Consider the following 25,496-nt stretch of genomic DNA (forward strand, 5'->3'; position numbering starts at 1 on the left):
GGATTGTTAGTCTCCATGGTTTACCAGTGTCGATATTTTCAGACAGAGGTTCAGTTTTCACCGCTCGGTTTTGGAAGGCGTTGCAGGAATCTTTGTGTTTGAGGTTGGATTTCAGTACAGCTTTTCATCGTCAGACTGACGATCAGTCTGAGAGGACTATTTAGACTTTGGAGGACATGCTCAGGATGTGTGTTCTGGATTTTCAAGGTAGCTAGGATACTTATTTGCCTCTGATTGAGTTTTCTTACGACAGCAGTTACCATGCTAGTATCGAGATGTTACCTTATGAGGCTTTGTACGGGCGCAAGTGTCGATCTCCTATTTGTTGGGAGGAGGTTGGGGAGCGTAAGCTCTCGGGAGCAGAGATTATTCAGATCACCTCAGAGAATGTACCGTTGAAAAACAGAGGTTAGCGACAACTTTTACTCGGCGTAAGAGCTATGTTGATCCGAAGAGGAAAGATATTGAGTTTCGGGTTTGAGATTTCGTGTTTCTTCGGGTTTCGCCTATGAAGGGCGTTGTGCGTTTTGGTGTTAAGGGGAAGTTAGCACGGAGATATGTTGGTCCGTATGAGATCATTGAGCGTATTGGAGCAGTGGCTTACAAGTTAGCGTTGCCACCAGATAAGTCGTTGGTTCACCCAGTGTTTCACATTTCCATATTGCGGAAGTGTATTTCTGATCCTTCTCACGTGATAGTACCCTAGAGTGTTGAGATTGATCCTGAGTTATCTTACGAGGACAGCCTGTAGAGATTGTTGATAAGCAGGTTCATAAGTTACGGAGCAAGGAGATTCCGATGGTCAAGGTTCTTTGGCGGAACCATTCTGTTGAGGAGTGAACTTGGGAGACCAAGTTGGATATGCGGAGTCCCTATCCTTTTCTTTTCCCTTGAGCTACGAAAATTGATTGTTATGTGATTCTATGAGTTTTACTTGTGTTTGGTGTTATTTTTGTACTATGTGTTTATCGTGTTAAATTCAAGGACAAATTTTTTTATTAGTTATGGTGAATGTAATAACCTATTAAAATTTAAATTATTTTATCGTTTGAGTCCCGGTAATTTTTCGAGTCGTTTAAAGGTTTGAGTTATCTTTGATTAGTGTTAGGGTTATTGTTTGGGTTTGGTTTGACCTAGGGCCTTTTTCTTTCGGTTGGGCCTTTGATTGGCCCAACCGAAGTGTTTCATCACATGTCTCGAACGAGACCTATGTTTGGATTCAGGTCTCGTTCGAGACCTGAGCATTTTGTGGTGGTCTCGTTCGAGACGAGTGCAATTTTGCTGGTCTCGAACGAGACCAGCCTTTACGTGCATAGGCACGAATCCTCCCTCCCACTCTAACCAAATTCTACCCTAGTTCTTATACATATATACCGTCTTCTAAACCCGAAAACTCTTCTCTACATATTCTTCAAACTCCAGCAATCTTTCTCCTCCAATTTGCTGTGAATTTCGTGTGCTATTCATCAATAAAAGATTGGTGTTCATCGGGTAAGTTTCTATCCTCAACTATTCTTTTTAGCTGAAAACGGCGTTTCCGTAAATTGATTCGTTCTCTCTCGTTATAGCGTTATTTCCAGTTTCGTTTTGTCTCGCTCGTAGTAGACTCAATCCTTAACAATTCCAAAGTTTCAGATTCGGATTTGGTACGTTATCCTCTCCGTATTAGCTGTCGCCGTCTCACAGTTTGGTGTAAAATTCTGTTTTTATATTAAAATCGACAGTTTGCTTTTTCAATCCGTTTGCAGCCGTTTGGAGATCGAATTTAAATCTGCTTTGTTCCCGTGGAAGTAGACTCACCCCTCTACAACTTTGCTTTTTAAAGTTTGCCAAACGGTATGTAGATTATTCCGTTTCAATCCGCGCTGTTTCACCGTTTTGTTTTGATATAAACTGTGAATGTTCACATGTGTTTCTGCCGAATCTTATAACCCTTCCAGGAATGAATTGTTGTTATAATTAGGTCCAAATATCACGTTTGAACCAAGCCGATTCATCTCTAATATCGCCGAGCTTGTTTCTCTCAAACGGTACGTCGGATCTCTTTCGTTCTTTGGTTGTACCGGAGTTGTTGCGGTTTGTTTGAGATTAGATGCTACCAATTAGTTATGATCTAGTTGTTCATGTTGAACTTGGAATTGTGGTTACTGTAAGTATTGTTCATGGTGTTTTAATAGTTACTAAGTTGAAATTGAAGCTTCTATGTGTGAGAAATGGTGTATGGAGGGTTTGGAGTTTAAATTGGAGAAGATGGTATAATTGACAATAGGTTATGTAAATTGTGTGTTTGGCATAATTAGATCCTTATTGTTTTATAAACTATTTAGTCCTTAAAGTGAAATGTTAACCTATGTAAGTGTTGCTTTAACTTAGGGATTTTAATTTAAATTTAGAAATTTTCTCGACAATATTATTTTTAAATCTAAAATAATATTTGAATCAATTTAAAATTTATTTTATTATTATCATTATTATTTTAAATGGAATTGGATATTTATTATCAATTTATAAATTAATAAATTTACGAATTATCGAGTGACACTTTATTTTTGGCTTAGTGTGCCAATGTGATTAAATTCATATTTTAGTTTTAAATTGTTTATTAAATTAATTGAGGTGTTTGCCGATAATCTTATTTACTTGAATTTCAAGCTATTGAGTTCATTTGGATATTTAATTAATATTTTTATTAAATATTAATTATAAACTGTGATTTATAATTCTGGATTTTAGTTGGGTTGCCGACATGTGGATTTAGCTTGGTAGTTTTAAGAAACTCGGCTAACCCATTATTTGAGAAATGGATTTTATTTATTAATTAAATATTATTTAATTAATATTTTTGGATTGGATTTTAATATAAACTCAATAGGCTTGATTTATTTTCGGCATTATAATTTATTGGGAATTGTGTTTCTCTGTGTGATTTTATCTGGCTTATTAATTGTGCTAATTCTACGTGGTGTCTAGTATTCTTAGACTTAGGGGTTAGAGTGATTTTAACTTATGATTTATTTTTAGACTCTACGACTACTCGCGCTCCGGAGTCGAACCAGGGTTAGCTATTTGCCGAAGTCTCACGTGGATAAGCGAGCAGTGAGTTTGTAGTGATATTTACCGCTTTAGTAAGTACCGCGATTTATTTTAATATCATAAATGCTTTTGAATTGTTTTAAGCGATTATGGATCTGGATTGAAACGTGGTACTCGATAGGCTTGTATCGAGGCTGTGTGCACCGGTAAGTACTCTGGGATTGGCAGACTAATGTCTTGCTTACGCTGGTATATGATGAGGATATGTTCCTTTCCACTCTGGGTTTATCAGTATGTTATGTCATACTTACACAGGGATCATTTCAATATTATTTTCCATAATAATACTATGTTGGTATAAAATGTTTTGATTTAAGGGTTTTAAGCTTAATAAATATAAATAGTTTTGCGAACTCATCTCAGTATATCTGACCCGTTTTTTTTCCAAATTTTCCAGGTTTATGATTTGAAAGCTGGTCCACTCCGATTCTTTTGATTCCTCAGAGATTTTATGTTATTTAAACTAGTTACTGTATTCGAACTCTTAGACCGTAGTAGAACTAGTTTATATATCACTTTGGTTATTGCGCATTGGGATTGTCGGTTTGCCTGATTGATTATTATTTGCATGTTTTACTCTATATTATTTTATTATTATAATAAAACATGATGTTGAATGTTTCAAAAATTTAAGTTATTTATATTAGAACCGTAATATAAATTGCTAGACTTAGGTTGGAGTCTTGGTTGCCCCCGAGCAGTGTTTCTGCAGGTTAATGTGTTTGATTGATTTCCGCGAGGCTTGCTACGGGTTTTGGTACGACCATACCCATACCCTAGCGCCAGTCACGATTCATGAAATTGGGTCGTGACAGTAAGGTTTGTAAACTTTTATCTAAAATCCCTAAAAAGGTGAAACGTTTGGATTTTTTTCGTAACGTTTGTAAACGTTTGGCTTAAATCGCTAAAAAGGTGAAACGTTTGTATTTGTTTCGAAACGTTTGTAACGTTTGGCTTAATTCGCGTAAAAGGTGAACGTTTGGATTTGTTTTATAATGTTTGTAAACATTTGGCTTAAATTCCTAAAAAGGTGAAACTCTTGGGTTTGTTTCGTAACTTTTGTAAACATATGACTTAAGTCACTAAATAGGTGCAACGTTTGGATTTGTTTCGTAAATTTTGTAAACATTTGGCTTAAATTACTCAAAAGGTGAAACATTTCGATTTGTTTTGTAACGTTTGTAAACGTTTGGCTTAAATCGGTAAATAGGGGAAACGTTTGGTTTTGTTTCATAAAGTTTGTAAACGTTTGGCTTAAATCGCTAAAAAGGGGAAACGTTTGGATTTGTTCCGTAACGTTTGTAAACGTTTGGCTTAAATCGCTAAAAAGGTAAAACGCATGGATTTGTTTTGTAACGTTTGTAAACATTTGGCTTAAATTGTAAAAAAGGGTTTCGTAACGTTTTAAACGTTTGGATTTGTTTCGTAATGTTTGTAAATGATTGGCTTAAATTGTTAAAATGGGGAAACATTTGGATTCGTTTTGTAACGTTTTGCTTAAATCACTAAAAAGGTGAAACGTTTGGATTTGTTTCGTAACGTTTGGTAATCGCTAAAAGGTGAAACCTTTGGATTTGTTTCGTAATGTGTGTAAACTTTTGGCTAAAACGCTAAAACGGTGAAACGTTTGGATTTGTTTCGTACCGTTTGTAGACGTTTGGCTTAAATCGCTAAAAAGGTGAAACGCATGGATTTGTTTCATAACGTTTGAAAAAGTTTGGCTTAAATTGCTAAAAAGGCGAAAGATTTGGTTTTGTTTCGTAACAATTGTAAACGTTTGGCTTATATCGCTAAAATGGGTAAACGTTTGGATTTATTTCGTACCGTTTGTAAACGTTTGGCTTAAATCACTATAAAGTTAAAATGTTTGGATTTGTTCTGTAACGTTTGTAAACGTTTGGCTTAAATCGCTTAAAAGGTGTAACATTTGGATTTGTTTCGTAACGTTTATAAACGTTTGGCTTAAATCATTAAAATGCAGAAACGTTTGGATTTTTTTCGTAATGTTTGTAAACGTTTGGCTTAAATCAATAAAATGGGGAAACGTTTGGTTTTGTTTCATAACCTTGGTAAACGTTTGGCTTAAATTGGTAAAAAAGTGAAACGTTTGGATTTGTTTCGTAACGTTTGCAAATGTTTGGCTTAAATTGTTAAAAGGTGAAACGGTTGGTTTTGTTTCGTAACGTTTGCACACGTTTGGCTTAAATTGCTAAAAAGGTGAAATTCGAGGATTTTTTCGTAACGTTTGTTAACGTTTTGCTTTGTTTCGTAACGTTTGTAAACGTTTGGCTTAAATTGCTAAATATATAAAACGTTTGGATTCGTAACGTTTTAAACGTTTAAGTTTTGTTTTCTAACGTTTGAAAAACATTGTCTTAAATCGCTAAAAAGGTGAAACGTTTGGTTTTGTTTCGTAACATTTGTAAACATTTGGCTTAAATCGCTAAAATGTGAAATGTTTGGATTTGTTTCATAATATTTTAAACGTTTGGCTTAAATCGCTAAAAATGTGAAACGTTTGGATTTGTTTCGTACCGTTTGTAAACGTTTCGCATAAATCACTAAAAAGGTTATACGTTTGAATTTGTTCGGTAACATTTGTAAACGTTTGTCTTAAATCGCTAAAAAGGTGAAACGTTTGGTTTTGTTTCATAACCTTTGTAAACGTTTGGCTTAAATCGCATAAAAAGGTGAAATGTTTGGATTTGTTTCGTAACATTTGTAAACGTTGGTGTTTCGTAACGTTTGTAAACATTTGGCTTGAATCGCTAAAAAGCTGAAACTCTTGGATTTGTTTCGTAACGTTCGTAAACGTTTTCCTTAATTGCTAAAAAGATGAAACGTTTGGATTTGTTTCGTAACGTTTCTAAACGTTTGGCTTAAATCGCTTAAAAGGGGAAACGTTTGGATTTGTTTCGTAACGTTACTAAACGTTTGGCTAACATCGGTAAAAAGGTGAAACATTTGATTTTGTTTCGTAATGTTTGTAAACGTTTAGCTTAAATTGCTAAAAAGGTGAAACGTTTGGATTTGTTTCGTAACATTTGTAAACGTTTGGCTTAAATCGCTAAAATGGGGAAACATTTGGATTTGTTGCGTACCGTTTGTAATAGTTTGACTTAAATCGCTATAGAGGTTAAACGTTTGGATTTGTTCCGTAACGTTTGTAAACGTTTTGCTTAAATTGCTAAAAAGGTGAAACGTTTGGTTTTGTTTCATAACCATTGTAAACATTTGCTTAAAAGGTGAAATGTTTGGATATGTTTCGTAACGTTTATAAACGTTTGGCTTAAATCGCTAAAATGGGGAAACGTTTGGATTGGTTTCGTAGCGTTTGTAGACTTTTGGCTTAAATCGCTAAAATGGGAAAACGTTTGGTTTTGTTTCATAACCATGGTAAACGTTTGGCTTAAATTACTTAAAATGTGAAACGTTTGGATTTGTTTCGTAATGTTTGTAAACGCTTGGCTTAAATTACTAAAAAGGTAAAACGTTTGGCTTTGTTTCGTAAAGTTTGTAAACGTTTAGTTTAAATTTCTAAAAAGGTGAAACACTTGGATTGTTTCGTAACGTTTGTAAACGTTTGGCTTTGTTTCGTAACGTTTGTAAACGTTTGGCTTAAACCGCTAAATATGTGAAACGTTTGGATTTGTTTTGTAACATTTTCTACGTTTGGTTTTGTTTTGTGACGTTTGTAAAACTTTGACTTAAATCGCTAAAAACAGGAAACATTTGGTTTTGTTTCATAACCATTGTATACGTTTTGCCTAAATCGCTTGAATGGTGAAACGTTTGGATTTGTTTCGTAACGTTTATAAACATTTGGCTTAAATCGCTAAAATGGGGAAACGTTTGGTTTTGTTTCATAACCTTGGTAAACGTTTTGCTTAAATTGCTAAAAAAATGAAACGTTTGGATTTGTTTCGTAATGTTTGTAAATGTTTGGCTTAAATTGCTGAAAAAGTGAAACGTTGGTTTTGTTTCGTAACGTTTGTAAACGTTTGGCTTATATTGCTGATAGGAGTAGAAATTCTCCTATTTCCTAGGTACTTTCAGGTCTTTTTATGGCATATTTAACGTCAAAATCATGTTAGTTTTGGTTCTTATTGTTATGTCTAAGCATCTCAGGTACATACATGTAAATGGATGGTTTTTGAGCTTATTGGAGCGATTTTTGACTTACGAGAGAGCCGGGAAGCGTTTGGAGCAAGAATCATAGATTTTTGTCATAAATCATGTGGTGCACGTCGTGCACCTTTAGTGCACGTTGAGAGCACTTCAGAGAAGGATTCCAGAACTTTTGCAAGAAGGATGCACGTCGTTGTTACGACGTGCCTTAAAAAATTGGAACCGGACGACGTGCGGTTTGACAGTGCACGTCGTGCGGGTTTGTAATGTAGGAGGGCACAACGTGCCCTGGCCCTTGCATGACGTGCCCTCTTCGAATTCTGCCCAATGAAAAGACGTTTTGGCCCCTGATTTGACAAGTAAAGACGCGGGTACTTTGGAAATTTCATAGAGCTCGAAGATTACAAAGGGAACTAGTATAAATACCATTCTAAAACATTGTATTAGGGTTCGCGACTTTATGTTTTGAGATTAGACAATAGATTATTACAATTTTAGTTTTCGTTCTTCATTATTATCGCTGGAGTTTCATATTCATTATTAGTTTACTTCGAAAAAAAGTACGATTGATATCAATTTCATATTCAGTATTTTATTTAATCGCAGAATGAATTCTTTACTTATTGTTTTTAGTTATTCCATTATTATGTCTAGCTAAACCCTTCATTCGGGATTATTAATCAAAATTATGACTGTTTAACTGAATTGGATTTATGAGTTTTTATTCTTGATGGGTTTTAATTATTGTGCTTAAGACTTAGCCTAAATTGATCACTTAGTCTATGCCATATGTTTTAGTTTTAGCTCGAGAGAGTAAAATTAGAATAGAACAATATAATTAAGAACACAAGAGTTGATTGTGCGAGATTGAATTAACGAGTGCATGTTCTTTGAATTTGCTTAACAATCATTTAATTGATTTATACATAGGCTAATCATTGTGTGAGACTGAATAATTAACCTAGTATTAGTTAGTTTAATCCTTTTTCCTGTAATTGTTGGAGAGAGAATTTTAGGTGCTTTAGATTAGTTCGAACCTCATCAGAACAATACAATCCATAATCCGAATCAAGTAACTAGCATAACAAAGATTAATAATCTCTGCTTTTTTCATTATTGTTAAAACATCATTTGAATTACAGCTTTAGTTTATTTAACTTACTATTATTAAATTCTGTCTTTTATATTACACAATAAATCAAATTTTATTTTTGGCTATCCAACTCCAGTCTTTTAACTGGTTGTATTTAGAAGCTTTCTCTGTGGGTACGATATCCGGACTTCACAGTCTGTATTACAAGTTGGCATACGTACACTTGCGTATTTTTACCAACAAGTTTTTGGCGCTGTTGCCGGGGAAGGCATTTCTTTAACAACCAAGTTAGGATTGCTTGGCTTGTTATAGTCTTTATTTTTTTCTTGTTTTACGCGTGTGGTTTGTTGATTGTGTTGTTTCAGGTATTCTTATCATAGTGTATGCATAATACGCGATGGAAAGGACTACCGCTAGAATCTTTTCAGCAAGATCTCACTACCTTTGAGCGCAGTGTCAAAAAATCAACACACTCACCTCAAAGGAACATCAATATGGCTAACGAAGATAAAGTTCCTCCAGGACTCAACAATGTGGTGGATAACAGAGTGATCCCTAAGGGTCAAATCAGCAGAATAATGATGGGCAGAGAGCACCAACTTTGATGGAGTTCTTTCAGGCAAATGTGGGCAACACTACTCACGGCTACTTTGCTCATCCTGTGTGAACACCTCACTATGAAATCAGACGAGTTTCATTCAGCTGTTAGAGGCTCGTTGTCAGTTCTATAGTCTGCCTACAAAAGACTCGAATGCACATCTTGCAAACTTGTTGGAGGTGTGTAGTACATTCAAGATCAGTAACATGACTGATGATGAGGTATGGTTGCGCCTGTTCCAATTTTCTCTAAGGGATAAGGCGAAACAATGGATCCATGCTCTACCTAGAGCAAGCGTGAACACTTGGTCAGACTTGGCAAAAGCTTTCATGAGCAAGTATTTCTCCATGGCAAAGACTGCAAAGTTGACAAGGGATATTATGCTTTATCAGCAACACGATGGAGAATCAATACATGAAGCGTGGGAGCGATACAAGGAGATGCAGAGAAAAGTTCTTCATCATCACATCACCAAGAAAAATCTGATCCAAAACTTCTACAATGGGTCAACTGAGTTGGGCAGAAGTGCAATAGATGTAGTTGCAGGAGGGTCGCTAATGAGGAAGACAACTGATGAAGCATTAGCTTTATTAGATGAGATGGCCATGAATGGGTGTACTTGGACAAATGAAAGGGCAAAAGTACCTGCGCAGAAAGGAATAATGGCATTCACTGCTGATCCGGCTATGTAGAGTCTGAAAGCGAAAAATGCTGCATTGCAAGCTCAGGTTGATATTCATATGAGGCAAACTACAGGGATGAATATGGGCAATGTTGCTGCAATTCAAAGTAGCTGTGAAGTATATGGAGATCCTACCCATGTGTCAAGTGACTGCTATGTGATGGGACAGGCTTTCAATGAGCAGGTCAATTTTGTGGGAGGACAGAGACAGGGCAATGATCCATACGCTGCTACTTACAAACCAGGATGGAGGAATCACCCGAATTTCTCATGGAAGGATAATGGGGGTAATGCCAACAATCAGGCAGGTCCAAGTTTTCAAGGAGGACAGAGGCCACAACAGAATCAGGACAACTACCAGAATCATGGGAACTTCTAGAACCAGGGGAATCTCCAACATCAAAATGTTAGGCCACATCATCCACCTGGCTTTTAGCAGAGAGAGCAGGGCGAATCTCTCCATAGAAAGTTTGACAAGATGATGGAGATGATGATGAAGAAGGATGCTGAGACGGAGCAGACATTTAAAAATCATGCTGCCACCATCCACAATCTTGAGGTACATAATCCGCAGATGGTTAAAGCACTGCAGAGCAGAAATCAAGGGGGTTTACCATCCACTACTGAGGAAAACCCCAGAGGTCACCTCAAGGCTATTGAGTTGAGAAGTGGGAAAGCACTGGATGATTCATATGCAGGACGTGCTACAGTTGAGGCGGAAAAGTAACAATGTGAGGGTGGCGAGCCTGAAAAGGTAGTTGATAAACCACCTCCACCACCTCCTTTTGTGCCAAAGGTGCCATTCCAACACAGAGTGAAGAAGCCGCAAGACACTTGCAAGTTTCACAAACTTCTTGAAACTTTCAAGAAGCTGCAGATAAACATCAGTCTGGCAAATGCATTGAGAGAGATGTCGCACTATGCAAAATTTCTCAAGGAGATCATCACCAACAAGCAGAGTTGGGATGCAGAGGGACCAGTAACAATGACAGAAAAGTGCAGCTCAATCATATTGAGTAACCTACCGACCAAGCTTAAGGATCTAGGGAGTTTCACTATCCCTTGCAATATCGGTAACATGCAATCTGTTAATTGCCTTTGCGATTTAGGTGCCAGTATTAATTTGATGCCCTTATCCCTTTTTTGTAGTATGTTTGGTGATCGACAGGTACAGTCTACACTAATGATGCTGCAGCTAGCGGATCACTCTCTGAAGAAGCCACATGGGATTGTGGAAGATGTCTTAGTTAAAGTCAACAAATTCATATTCCCCGTGGATTTTGTTGTCCTTGACTATGCTGCAGACAAGGAGTGCCCGATGATATTGGGGCGACCATTCATGTACTCTGGGAGAGCACTTATTGATGTTCACGATGGCAAGCTGACTTTGAGGATTGGGGATGAAAGCGTCGAGTTTGACATGAGAAAAATCACACGCCATCCCAATTCAGGAGGAGAATGTATGCGGGTAGACATGATGGATGAGTTAGTGGAAGAGAAACTAGCAGAAAACAAAGCCATCATGCCTTCTATGCCGAGTAAAGAGGAAGAAGCTGAAGAGGAGGAGTACATAGAGGAACCAGTCCTTGAACCGGTGTTAAAAAGCAAGCACATTACTCCTTCCTCTTCCGAGAAGCCACCAAAAGTGGAACTCAAGATCTTGCCTGCACATTTGCGATATGCCTTCTTGGGAGCTGATAGCACTTTACCAATTATCATCAGCAACAAGCTCACCAAGAACTAGAGCAGAGGGTCATTGATGTAGTCAAGGGACGTATCTTGGCTATTGGGTGGCCGATTTCAGACATCAGAGGGATCAGCCCTTCAGTAGTGATGCATCAGATTCATTTAGAGGATGAGTCTAAGGCATATGCGCAGAGACAGAGACGGCTGAACCCAAATATGAAGGAAGTGGTTAACAAGAAGATTGTGAAGCTACTTGATGTGGGCATAATCTATCCCATTTCAGATAGTTCATGGGTGAGCCCAATTCAGTGTGTTCCTAAGAAAGGCGGGATGACAGTCGTAGAGAACGACAAGGGGGAGCAGATTTCTACTCGCACAGTTACTAGGTGGCGAGTGTGCATTGACTACAGGAAGTTGAACGCCGAAACTAGGAAGGATCACTTCCCACTTCCTTTTATAGATCAGATGCTAGAGCGGGTGGCAGGACATGCTTTTTACTGTTTTCTGGATGGTTACTCTGGGTATAATCAGATCATTATCTTCCTAGAGGACCAAGAGAAGACCACCTTTACTTGTCCATATGGCACTATTGCCTATCGCCGCATGTCGTTTGGTCTTTGCAATACGCTTGCTACGTTTCAGAGGTGCATGACTTCGATCTTCAATGATATGATTGAAGACATCATGGAAGTGTTCATGGATGAGTTTTCAGTCTTCGGGGACTCCTTCGAGTGTTTTCTTCGAAAATTAGACCGAGTCCTGCAGAGATGCGAAGAGACGAATCTAGTGCTGAACTGGGAAAAATGCCACTTCATGGTGGAAGAGGGCATTGTTTTGGGGCACAAGATATCCAGAGAGGGCATCGAGGTTGACAGGGCAAATATAGAGGTGATCAAGAAGCTTCCACTTCCAATCACAGTGAAGGGAGTCTGTGCCTCTCTCGGGCACGCAGGTTTTTATCGCAGGTTCATGAAGGACTTTTCTTCGATAGCGCGTTCTTTGACTACTTTACTTGTCAAGGACGCGCCTTTTTTGCTTACTGATGCCTGTTTAGCTTCTTTTCTCAGGTTAAAGGAAGCATTGGTCACTGCCCTAGTCAAATCTAGTCCGGATTGGGATCTGCCCTTTGAGATCATGTACGATGCAAGCGATCAGGCTTTGGGAAGCATTCTAGGGCAGATGAAGGATAAGAAGCTTCATGTCATCTACTATACTAATCGCACACTAGCAGGAGCTCAGATGAACTACACTACCACAGAGAAGGAAATGCTAGCTGTAGTGTTCTAACTGGACAAATTTAGGTAGTATCTACTTGGCTCGAAGGTTATCATCTACACTGATCATGCTACACTGTGATACCTTTTTGCCAAGCAAGATGCTAAGCCTAGATTGATTCGGTGGGTGTGTCTCCTGCAAGAATTTGACTTGGAGATTAGAGATAAGAAAGGGACAGAGAATGTGGTAGCAGATCACTTGTCATGTTTGGAGGTACCCGAGCCAGTGATAGAAGGCGAAGTCATCAATGAAAGGTTTCCTGATGAGGCACTCATGCTCATTAAGGAGACGATGAATCCATGGTATGCAGACTTCTCTAACTATCTCTCAGCTGATATTATGCCTCCTGACATGAACAATCACCAGCGCAAGAAGTTCCTCTCTGATGTTAAGCGCTATCTGTGGGATGAGCCATATCTATTCCGAGTTTGTGCAAATGAGATGATTCGGAGATGTGTTATAGAGGAAGAAATGTTGGCCATTATAACTCAGTGCCATTCTTCGGATTATGGGGGTCACTATGCTTCGGGTAGGACAGCAGCACAGGTGCTAGAGAGTGGCTTTTATTGGCCTACATTGCATAGGGATGTGAGAGATTTTGTGCAGCATTGTGACAGATGCCAGCAAACTGGCAATATCTCAAGGTGCAATGAGATGCCTCTCTCTTCTATTCAGGAAGTAGAGATTCCTGATGTCTGGGGTATCGACTTCATGGGACCATTCCCTGTGTCATGTGGGAACTTATACATCCTGGTGTGTGTCGACTATGTGTCAAAATGGGTGGAAGCAGTTGCTATGCCCACTAATGATGGAAACATGGTCCTGAAGTTCCTGAAGAAGTTGATCAACAGATTTGGTGTGCCACGGGCATCATCAGTGATGGAGGGTCACATTTTTGCAATCAGCAGTTTTCCGCCCTAATGAAGAAATATCATGTGTATCACAGAGTGGCAATTCCATATTACCCTTAGACAAGTTGACAGGTTGAAGTGTCCAATAGAGAGTTCAAGCGCATTATTGAAAAGACAGTGAATAGCTCGCGCAAAGACTGGTCTCAGAAATTGGATGATGCATTGTGGGCATATCGGACAGCATTTAAAACGCCAACTGGTATGTCACCTTACAGACTGGTCTATGGGAAAGCTTGTCACTTGCCTTTGGAGTTAGAGCATCGCGTATACTGAGCCATCAAAGAGTTAAATTTTGACCCTCGACTCTCGAAGCAGAAGCGACTTTTCCAACTGAACGAACTCAATGAGTTTCGCTTGTCGGAATATGAGAATGCCAAGTTGTACAAGGAAAAGACCAAGAAATGGCACGATGCTCATATTGTGCCTAAGCAGTTTACAGAAGGCAGTCATGTGCTACTGTATAACTCTCACTTGCGTCTATTCCCGGGCAAGCTGAAGTCGAGATGGAGCGGACCTTTCAAGGTGCGACATGTAGCTGAGCATGGCGCAATTGAGCTGGAAAATGCGAGTGGCGAGACTTTCAAAGTCAATGGGAAGCGGTGCAAGCTGTACCTAGGTTCGTTGACGGACAAAGGAAGAGAGTGTTATACTCTCGATGCTCCAAACTGAGTTAGGTACTATACGGTCAACGATAGCGACCTTAAACAAGCGGTATTTGGATGAAATTCCAAATTAACTATGTTTTACTGCATTTGTTTTTTTTATTTTATGCATTAGATAGGTTTCATTTTAGAATTTTGATCTTTTTATTGGGATTTATTTTATGTTTTAGTGTTTAGTTTTATTGTTGTTTATTTATTCAGATTGATCCCGGTATTGATCTTTGTGATGTGCAGGTACAGGAGCGAAGAAGTGGTCTTGAAGGGTAATTTCGGCAGGAGCACGACGTGCGGATAGGTGGCGCACGACGTGCCCCTAAACGACGTGCACCAAGCCACAGCACGACGTGCCGCCGCACGACGTGCAGGATGCCAACGCACGTCGTGCGCCGCACGGTTTTAATCCTTTTAAATCACGATTTCAGTCACCTTTTCCCCAAAATTTCAAAAACAAAACACAACCCTTTTCTCTCAAACAAAATCCGAAAATCTCCCACCCAAAACCCTAACCAAATTCACTCAATTCTACCTCAAATTCATCAGAGATTCAACATTCCCTATAACTAACCTACCTCTAAAACAAATTTCTCCTTCCAATTCTTCAAGGTTTCATTCTCAATCTCGCCATCATGACGTTTAGGTCTAAAAATCCTAATTTTGGGGAAGAAGATACTGATCCTAAGGATTCCAGCATAGTGCGGACTCGGAGCTCTCCTAAACCACCAGTAGCACAACTACGCAGGGGACGGTCACAGACGGCAGCTGCAACAAGGGTTCCTCCGCCAGTCACAGCGCCTTCAAGTAGCAGACAGCGGCCGAGTTTGGCTGCGAGGTATGAGTGTCCCTTTCCTATTTACTATGTAGATGAAGGTGAGAGGTTTGCTGTGATTAGTAAGAGGAGAATGCTAGGCTGTAGGATTGTAGATGCGGAAACTCTTGCTAAGCTGAATATGCAGGATGCTTTTGATAGTCATTTGAGGTGATGGGGTTTATATGGGTTGAGTGAGAGTTCCCATCATACCTATACAGAGCTGACTAGAGAGTTTTTCACCACTTTGAAGCGGAAGGACGATGTGGAGTCAGAGTACAGTTTTCATCTGCGAGGGGTACATTACACTTTGGATATGAGGTGGTTGAGAACCACATTTGGGATGCGTAGTGGTGGTATGCGTCTTACTCCTCCAGACTATCAGAGGGATCAGATGTGGCGAGAGTTGTCTGGCGAGCCTTTCTTTCAGAAGGACTCCAAGGCTAATTTGATCAAGGATGTTTCTGTACTGCTAGCTTTCAAGTGGTACAAGTACAATGTTTACGGAATCGAGGAGGCCAACAAGATCGGCCATAATGATTTGATTGTGATCTATGCTCTGTTGCATCCTGAGGACGATACTTTACGGATCAACATGTCCTATCGCATTTTAGAGATGGTCCTGAAGATGTAGCAGCAGAAAGTTGCGAGTCCCTTGGGAATAGGGTTGATTGTGAGTGCTAATTCTGAGTGTTTGGAGGTTTATCCTACAGAGGCAGACCGGGATCCGCTACATCGGCAAAAGCCAAAATTTATTGATATGGACTATCTGAAGAAGTGCAATGTTGTGGATAACAACAATGTGATTATCCCTTTTTATCAGAGGACAAGATGGGTGAAGAAATATGATGCAGTTGACCAGCTAGAAGCTGCAGATGATCAGGATGAGCAGTAGGATGAGGATGCTGAGGGGCAGCAGACAGAGAACGTTCAGGAGAGTGCACAGGGTGCTCAGGCTACTGAGAGTCCTCCAGGTTATGAGGAGCCGTTACAGCCATCTTCTGAGGTTTCTTGGAGACTGCAGATGGAGACCAGGCGGAGGCGCATGGAGAACAGGCAGAGGCGGATTCTTTGAGAGCAGCGGGACCATCATCACATGCAGAGGGCATACATGTGGGTTACAGACTCGAGTGGTGACTATCCTTCACCTGTTGATTCACCATCACCAGAGCCGGAGGACTAGTAGAGTGTTTTTCTCTCTTTTTCACTTTTCTTGCTTTATGTTATTTTCTTTCTTATCGTACTTTTATGTTTGCTGTGTGTTTTGTTTAGTATGATTGCATTGGGGACAATACATCGTTTAGTGTGAGGGTAGGGAGAAAACTGTGTTTTCCCTTTTATTTTTATGTTTTTATTTTGATATTATGTCTGTCTGTAGGATGTTCTAGCACTACTAAAATTAAGTGTTTTCCCGACGGAATTTAGCGACGGAAACTATATCCGTCGCTAAATATAAAATTCCCGACGGATTTGGTGACGGATTTAAAATTCGTCGCCCAAATCCTAATATTGCTTGGCGCGAAGTCTCCCGCCCTATTTTTATCGTGTGTTAGCGACGGATATCTGAAATCTGTCACTAAATGTAGCAACGGATTAGTTATCCGTCGCTAACACGGGCTCAGTGAAACTTACTGTTTCACTGAGCTCGTCTTAGCGACGGATATCAAAAATCCGTCGCTAAATGTAGCGACGGATTTTTGATATCCGTCGCTAAAGTATGCATTAATGAAACGCACCATTTCATTAATGCATAGCGACGGATTGTTTCAATTTAGCGACGGATATAAATCCATCGCTAAATTGAAACCTTTTAAACTCCACAAACTGCGCTTCAGTTTTGACATTTCATTTCTTTTTTCCCTCTCTCTCCCGCTTCTCTCTTCTTCTCCATTGTTGCCGTCCTCCGCCGCTCCTTCCTCCATCGCTGCTCCTTCCTCCACCACCACTCCTTCCTCGTCCAGGTTAGTATTTTGTTTCTTTCTCTTTTATTTGTTAGTTTTTAATTTCTTTTTTATTTAAAAATAGGAAATTGGTTTCCCAATTTCCGGTGCCGCTGCCACCCGCCGTCCGACTGCCATCAGCCTCCTCCTTCAGTTCGCCGGCCTTCTTACAGGTAACCTAACCTAGTTAATTAAATTAGGTTTTATTTATTAAATTAGGTTTTATTTATATAAATTATGTTTAATTCTAATTAAATTAGGTTATTTTTTTACTGTATTTAGGTTTAATGAATTTAGTTAGGTTGATCATTTGTTAAATTAGGCTTAATAATTAGATTAGGTTATTATTTAGTGTAATTAGGTTAAATTAAAATAATTTTTTATTTTAGGTTAATTTTTTTAGGTTAATTATTAAGTTTAGGTTAATTGTTATGTTTAGGTTAATTCAATATTTACAATTCTAATTAATTAGAATTGTCAATTAGGTTAGATTAAAAATTAGGTTAATTGAAGTTAGTCTAATTTAAATTAGGTTAATTGAAAATAGTTTATTTTTAAATAATGGATTAATTGTTAATTAGATTAGAATTTATTTATTACAATTAGATTATTAAGTGTTTAGGGTGTAGTATTTTTAATTTAAGTTAAAAATAGGTTTAAATTATGTTAGATTTTAATTAATAAAAATAGGTTAGATTTTAATTAATAAAATTAGGTTAGATTTTAATTAATAAAATTAGGTTAGATTTTACTGTATGTTAGATTATCATACTAATTAAATATAAATTGTTACAATATACGTAGATTAGGTTGGTTAGTTTTTTTATTTAAATTAACATAATATATAATATGTTATCACGTTTATAAGTAAGTAAATAAAGTAAATTATTACTATAATTTGTTTTGGTAGTTGAAATTGTGTGTTGGATGTTTTTGAAAATGCTTGCTTTGCTTGCAGGCTTCCCTGCAAAATGGGTGATGCTCTTTTTTAAGGGAAATTCTGCCCGTTTTTCGTCAAAAACTTATATAATAACTAATTAATGCTTAATAAAAGTATATCATCAATGATAAGTTTTTTAGTATTAAAAAAAACTGATACTTTAACTATTGCTGCAGTTGTGTCCGGTTGACGGTTTGGTGATAGTTGTTGATTTTTGCTATCTTCCGTTCAAATTTCCCTTTTTTATTGTGGTTCTGCTCTACAACAAGTGAGTACGTCACCGTGTTGATCGTTTTTGGTGTTCGTTGGGCTCCGTGTGTTCCATATTATACTTTGGGTTTGGTCCGTCGTTGCCGTTAGGCCTTATGCAAGTTTTTCCATTTTATTAGCATTGTGCAGGGAGGCACGATGGAAAGCACGATGGGTCCATCGCGCCTGCCATCATGACCTAGGCTTTTTCCATGTTGCTGAGGAAGGCACGATGGAAGGCCCGATGGTTCCATCGCGCCTCGCATCGTGCCCTAGACATTTTTTTCCATTTTGCTGAGGAAGGCACGATGGAAGGCACGATGGTTCCATCGCGCCTCCCATCGTGCCCCTCTGTCAAATTTGATATTTTGACCTATAAATAGACCCTTAGCTCGACCTAACCTAATTTTTCACTTTTCTAAAACCCTAGAGCCGCCCTAGCATCTGAGATACTCTATTTTTCTTCATTCCCTTTGGTTTAATCATTCGGTAAGCGATTCTAATACTCCTTTCTTCGATTAATCAAATCCTTATCGCGTATATCGGCTCTTAACTTATTCGAACCTTTTTCCAGGGTATTGTGGATATTGATTTACTGTTTCCTTTCGATTCTTACGCCGATATCGATTCATTACGGTATGTGTTGCAATCCTTTAAGTTTTTGCGTAGAGAATCGCGTGCTAATTCGATAGATTGTGTTATATTGTGTTGTACCTATGTTGTGGCTGATTTGATCTCTGAAACACTTAACCTAATCTGTAATACGGTGTATTAGTATGGTGTGATTTGCCAATTGTTGGCTAAACGATGGATTGTGTTATTTCTTTTGGAAGACTATACTTTTCATTCAAGTTATTCAGAATGTAAACTTGGGATTTATTTTGATTTAATTTTGGGTTGGGTTTGACTATGGTCGCCCAACAAGTGGGAAGAAGCTTGGAAGTTTTGATAACTCGACTGACTCACTGGTATGGATTTAAACTTGGGTTATTTAAAATTATTTTCTGAATTATTCAAATTGTAATTTGAAATGGAAACTTATATGGTTTGTATTCTATAACTTGGGTTATGGTTTGGATGCGTATGAACCTTATGTGTTCGGTTATATGTGGCTTGTTATTACGTGTGCTAGTCCTACATGGTGTCTAGTACTCCCTGGAGTTAGGATATGTTTTTAATTATTATTTATACCTTGTCTAGACTCATCGACCGTTCGTACTTCGGAGACGAACCGAGATTAGATTGCTTGCCAGGTTATCACGTGGATTAGCAAGCTGTGAGTTTATATCGCTATTTACCGCTTTATTAAGTAAATTGTATTTTTGCATATATATATATATTATATACAGCTTTCGAACTGTTTTCGACATTATGGATCTGAATTGGAACGGGCTACTCGATGGGCATCATCGAGACTGCGTGCACACCGGTATATGATCATATGGTATTTGAGGTAGGTTAGAGATACGTCTCGCCTTAGTAAGGGCGCCGGTGGAAGATACGTCTCCTTGGACTCACATGTTTATTTGAGTGACAGTCGGGGATCGGTTATGGAGATACGTCTCACCGGCAAGACAACTGGATTTAGGTATTTGTGGTTTAGGGTTTCAATGCTTATCCATAATGATAAATTGCTTTACAAATGTTTTAAGGTTTTTAAAGGTTTTCACTTAATAAATGTAAATAGTTGTATGAACTCATCTCAGTATATCTGACCCCGTTGCTTTCCCAATTTTTCCAGGGTTATGATTTGAGCGAGTCAGCTGGTCTCCGATTCTTTATTTCCTCGGAGGTCTCAATTTAATTTATTAAAGTTATTGAACCGATTTTACGCTTAGACCGCAGTAGTAATTAGAAGTCTTACTTGTTATAATACTTGTTGTCAGATTGATTCAATTGGATTATTTGTTGATTGTCATTATTATATTAACTTATGTTATTTTAATATTTATGCCATGTTAGAGACTCGGAGTTGACTGAGCATTATTATTTATATGTTGTATATATAAACTGCTAGACTATGTTGGAGTCTTGGTTGCCCCCGAGCATATGGTTTTATGCAGGTACAATGTTGTTAATGATAAATGTTTGTTATCTGCAAGGCTAGCTACAGGTTTCGGTACAAACATACCCATACCCTAGGCCGGTCGCGATTCATGAAAATGGGTCGTGACACTCGATGTCTGCTTTGAAGCATAAGGCTGTTTTAGTATTTTTCCTTTATTTTAATTACTATTCCATTTTGTGTTACTCCCTCCGTCCCATTCTAATTGAACATATTTTCTATTTTGGGTGTCACATTCTAATTGACAATTACTATTTATAGAATACTTTTCACACTACTTTTCTCTTTTTACCCTCTTCAATTAATGCATTTAAAAAGCATATTTTTAAAAATTGTGATGCATTTAATGTAATGTGAGGATATAAAAGTAATGTTACTAAAATTTCTTAAATAATGTGCAATTGGAATTTTCTCAATTAGAGTGGGACGGAGGGAGTATATTTTTTTGTTAATTGAACTTAAAAATTACTAAATTTGTGTGGCAAGCTAGGGAGCTGGGGCGTGAGCCGACACATGCTGAGGTGCACAAGCGGATGCACACTATGAAGGCTGACCCGCCACGATTCGTGGACGAGCGAGCGAGGATTGCAACTATAAGTATTTCTTTAAACTTCATTGTTTGAAACTAGTATTTAAATAGTTTGAGTAGTTAAATAGTTTGAATATAATAGGTTAATTAAGTGGTTTGATTGTTGATATGTGATATGTTGTACAATTTTAAGTTTGCAGGATTTCCCTGAAAAATGGGTGATGTTCATTTTATAAACGAAATGCTGCCGGATTTTTCTTAAAAATAACGTTTAAGTTTTAGTTGTACAAGCATCAAAATTCATATTTAACTAATTGTTTTACGTTGTTTTTATAGGAGCAGTTTGCGCAGGAGATGTTGGCCGCCACACAGACAGCCGAGGGGAGTACTGCATCTACCCCAGTGGACCCAGACCAGGTTTATCTCGCTGTTGACGGGGTGAAGAAGCGGCGTGTCTACGGATTAGGCTCAGTTGGTTCTGAGTTCGTCGTCTCGCAGCGGGGTACTTCTAGTAGAAGACCTGGCGGCTCCTCTCAGACCGTGTCGCCAGCCGCCGATGAGATATTCCGTACTTATCTCATCGCTCAGTTCGCGGATACGATCCGCGATCAGGTCCAGATTGCGGTTGCATTGGCGATGCAGCAGCAGGCCTAGGGAGATGTGCAACCCACCCCTCCACAACCGCCTCCACCACCGCCTCCACCAGCTACTGATGATGGTGTCACAGATGATGACACCACAGACTTGTGGTACTGTAGTGCAGGGACGTTTTTGGTATACAGTTTTCATGTATTATACGCTATATATATATATTGTATTTTCTGTGTTGTTTATCTTTTCTGCAATTTGTGTGTATTTAAATAGGGTTTGCATTTAATTAAAAAGCCAGAAAAAAGAAAAATTTTGCTCGGGTTTAGTCATTTTTCCGACGAAATTGTTAGGTTTAGCGACAGATTATTTCCGTCGCTAAACCCAACAATTGTAAATAAGAGGGACTTTGGCGACGGAAAAATCGGTCGCTATTTGGCGACGAATGGTCGTCCGTCGCCAAACGCGTCTTGGCACGTCGCCAAGCACGTCGTCTGGCGACGTGTTTGGCGACGGCCCCATGCCATTTGGCGACGGATATGTTCGTCGCCAAATGGCCACGAATTATTGTGTGGCATCGCTAATTCATTTAGTGACGCCATATTTGCCGACGGACGTTGTCCGTCTGCAAATCCGTCGGTAATGCATTTCCCGACGGAAATCTGCTTTTTAGCGACGGAAAAATCTTTCGCTAAAAAGCAGCTTTTTAGTAGTGTAGATGTCACGACCCTTATTCATGAATCGTGACCGGCGCTAGGGTATGGGTATGGTTGTACCAAAACCCGTAGCTAGTCTTTCAGATAACAGTTAAATATCATTAACAACTATGTACCTGCATAAAACCACATGGTCGGGGGAAACCGAGACTCCAACCTAGTATAGCGGTACATATAAGCAACATATATTCAAAGTATGCTTAATCTCATATAAACTCTAACATCATAGCAATATCTAAAAATACCATAAAACACTGTAATCATGCCAAAAGCAATAAAGTAATAGTTGGACCATTCTAACAAACAATAGTCTAAAACATAAATGTAAGACTAAGACATGAACAATCTGATACTACTACTGCGGTCTAAGAGTTCAAAATAGTTCGACTCTTTTATTCTGAAATAAAATAACTGAACCTCCGAAGAATGAAGAAACGGAGATCGACCAATGCTCAAATCATTAACTTGGAAAATTTGGGAAACAACAAGGTCAGATTTACTGAGTAGAGTTTATATAACCATTTACATTTATTAAGTTGAAAACCTTTAAAACCTTTAATAAAACATTTTTTCATTATGGATTATCAATGAAACCCTAAACCACAATTCTAAATCACTTGTCGTGTCGGTGAGACGTATCTCAATAACCGATCTCCGACTATCACTTAATATATAGTGAGCCCTGGATACGTATCTTCCACTGGTGTCCTCACTAAGGTGAGACGTATCTCAAACCTACCTCAATACCATAATCATTACCGGTGCGCACGCAGTCCCGATGATGCCCATCGATCGAGTAACACGTTCCAAATCAAATCCACAATGCCGAAAAACAGTTCGAAAGCTGTTTATGCATATACATATACAAAATATAATATTTGCTTAATAAAGAGGTAAATAGAGATATAAACTCGCTGTTTGCTATTCCTCTTGAAACTTGACAAGCAATCTAACTCTGGTTCACCTCTGAAGTACGAACAGTCGACGGGTCTAGATAAGATATTAAAATCATAATTAAAAACACAGACCCTAACTCTATTAAGTACTAGACACCATATAGGACTAGCACAAACAACAAGTCAATGTAAAGTCAAGTTAGAGTAGTTATAAAACTCGAACAATAATAAAACCATAAACAATCACGTCTATTGAGTTTCCACTTTAAAATCCGTTTCAGAAAATATTATTTAAATATTTATTAAATAATAAATCACTTCAAATTCCAAATAGTGGGTTAGCCGAGTTACCGATAACTACCAAGCTAACCACACATGTCGGGCGACACAAGTCCAACCCGACCCAAATATTTTATAAAAGTTATAAATCATAGTTTATAATTTCAAAATAACACTTATTGATAAAATAATAATTAAATATTAAAATGGAACTCAGTAGCTTATAACACAAATAACCGATACTTACCGATAAAAATATCATTAAATAAATCAATCAATGAATAAAAGGATAAATTATAAATTTAGCCAAATTTCCACGCTAAACCAAAATCTCTAAAATTATAGATTAAATATAAATATCCACTTTCCATTTATAAAAATCAAATAAATGATTTAAATTAAAGTCATTTATATTATAATAGAATAACATTATTTCTAAATTTAAAAAAATAATGTTGGCAAAGTAATTTGAACTATAAATAATAATATTATCAAATCGCCAAATTATAAGTCGAACTAAATTCGTAAATTAAAATAAAATCAATTAATAAAATAGAAGTGATTAATTAAAATTAATTTTAAGGAATCGATTTAATAAAGCCACCACAACTTAGGAATCACACTAGCAATTAACCATCACTTAAAAGAAAACAAACAGAACTCAAGTCCCTTGCCCAGAATAGAGACCAAAGCCGCCATAGCCAAAACCAAGACAAATCAATATACAAACTATGAAAATAACCCAATCAACTATCATAAGAAATATCACATTTCAAAATGAATAAAACCATCCAGAGACATGCTAACCAATAACATGAATAACGGCATACCATCAATAATTTAGAAACCAAAAACTTGAACAATTATAGCAACAATGAAAATCCAAACTCTGATTTGAACCACAACTGAACCTCAAAAACAAAATATGACCACAATCCCTCCTAAATAAACATTACCCCTAAGCAAAATTGGAATCAAGGCATGAATATAGACAGAGGTAACATGTTAACAGTGATAATGGATAAGATACCGAAATCATGAATTGATTTGTAAGGGACAACACAAAACAAAACAACCCAAGAACAAACACAATAATTATGACCAAAAGATCTAATTTATCAGCAAAGCTATAAGAATACTGCATCCAACAAATAAAGAAAAGAACAGAAGCAACACATTCAAAACGAAGAAACGAAGGCAATTGTAACAAAATTATTTACGTACCAATTATGTTTCCAACACGTAAGGATGACCGAGAATGATTTAGATAGATGAAACGTAGAGAGTACTTCAGCTTAAAGCTAGCCTAAAGAACATCACAAGTCACACATGACAGAAACAAATTTGAATACAAAAGTATGAAGAAAAGCGACGAAAATTACCTGCCGGATCCGAAGCAATTGAAATGAAAAATCGAGGTGATGTCTCAGGATGTTTTAGAGCGTAAGACGGCTAGGGTTTATTTTAGAAAAATAGAGGATTGAAATTAGGATTTGTAAGAAACGTATATATAATAGAAGGAAGAAGAAGATGATGATGGTGTATAATTTATAAACAAAAGAATAAGGTTTTGCATTTAACAAAGTTAATGGGCTTCTCATTATTAAAAAGAATGGCTAATTGCGTTGATAATAATAAAAGACATGCATGGATGGTATGCAATAATTTATTAAATCCATATTATATCTTTTTTTCTTTTTAAATTTAATAATACAATTCAAATCTGAAACGAACCACGAACGATTAAAATAAAATTTAATAATAATATATAATAATAATAATAAATTATCTAAAACTTGACGGAATGCTAAAATTATAACTAAAATTTATAAAAAAATAATTTAAAAATACGGGATATTACATTCTTCCCAACTTATTAATAATTTGTCCTCGAATTTAGAACGAAAACGCTCAAAGCATAATAACACATAATTAAGGCACACAACTCAGTACCGCCACTTGTATAAATTAAACAAACTTAAATGCTCACTAATGTACCGACACTAACTTCCACTTAGCATAGACGATAATGCCAACTCTAGGTGAAATCAACCAAGATAAAACAAATTCTACTCCACAACACTCGACTAATATACTAGGATAATTAAGAACGAATCTCGAAACTCAAATCTGACAATGATTTGCAATATATACGATCACAACATACACATGCACTAAAATCTGATTTTAACAATAAGATGTCCCAACTATTACTCGTTTAACGCAACGTGAAAAAAAAATCAAAAAATTTCCAACTCAGAGTCACAATTACTCTTTACTGGAGTTTCTTCCAAAACCAGCTCGAAACTTAAGGATTATAAAATCTTCAATATCAAAATATAAAATCAAGCACTTAACTCA

General features: G+C 37.5%; 1 protein-coding gene and 1 non-coding gene across 2 annotated transcripts; one reads left to right on the forward strand and one right to left on the reverse strand.

The window, feature by feature from the left end:
• Positions 1–9,274: 9,274 nt before the first annotated feature.
• LOC126662422 (small nucleolar RNA R71) lies at positions 9,275–9,381 on the reverse strand. The gene has a single exon (XR_007635797.1). It is a non-coding gene; the product is annotated as a small nucleolar RNA R71 (small nucleolar RNA).
• Positions 9,382–10,072: 691 nt separating this feature from the next.
• Positions 10,073–11,338, forward strand: LOC126661761 (uncharacterized). Its single transcript, XM_050355627.1, has 2 exons — positions 10,073–10,303; positions 10,349–11,338. The coding sequence occupies exons 1-2, from the start codon at positions 10,073–10,075 to the stop codon at positions 11,336–11,338; spliced, it is 1,221 nt and encodes a 406-aa protein (XP_050211584.1).
• Positions 11,339–25,496: the final 14,158 nt, after the last annotated feature.

The sequence above is a fragment of the Mercurialis annua genome, linkage group LG8, assembly GCF_937616625.2.
Source record: "Mercurialis annua linkage group LG8, ddMerAnnu1.2, whole genome shotgun sequence".
In the NCBI taxonomy this organism is placed as follows: Eukaryota; Viridiplantae; Streptophyta; class Magnoliopsida; order Malpighiales; family Euphorbiaceae; genus Mercurialis; species Mercurialis annua.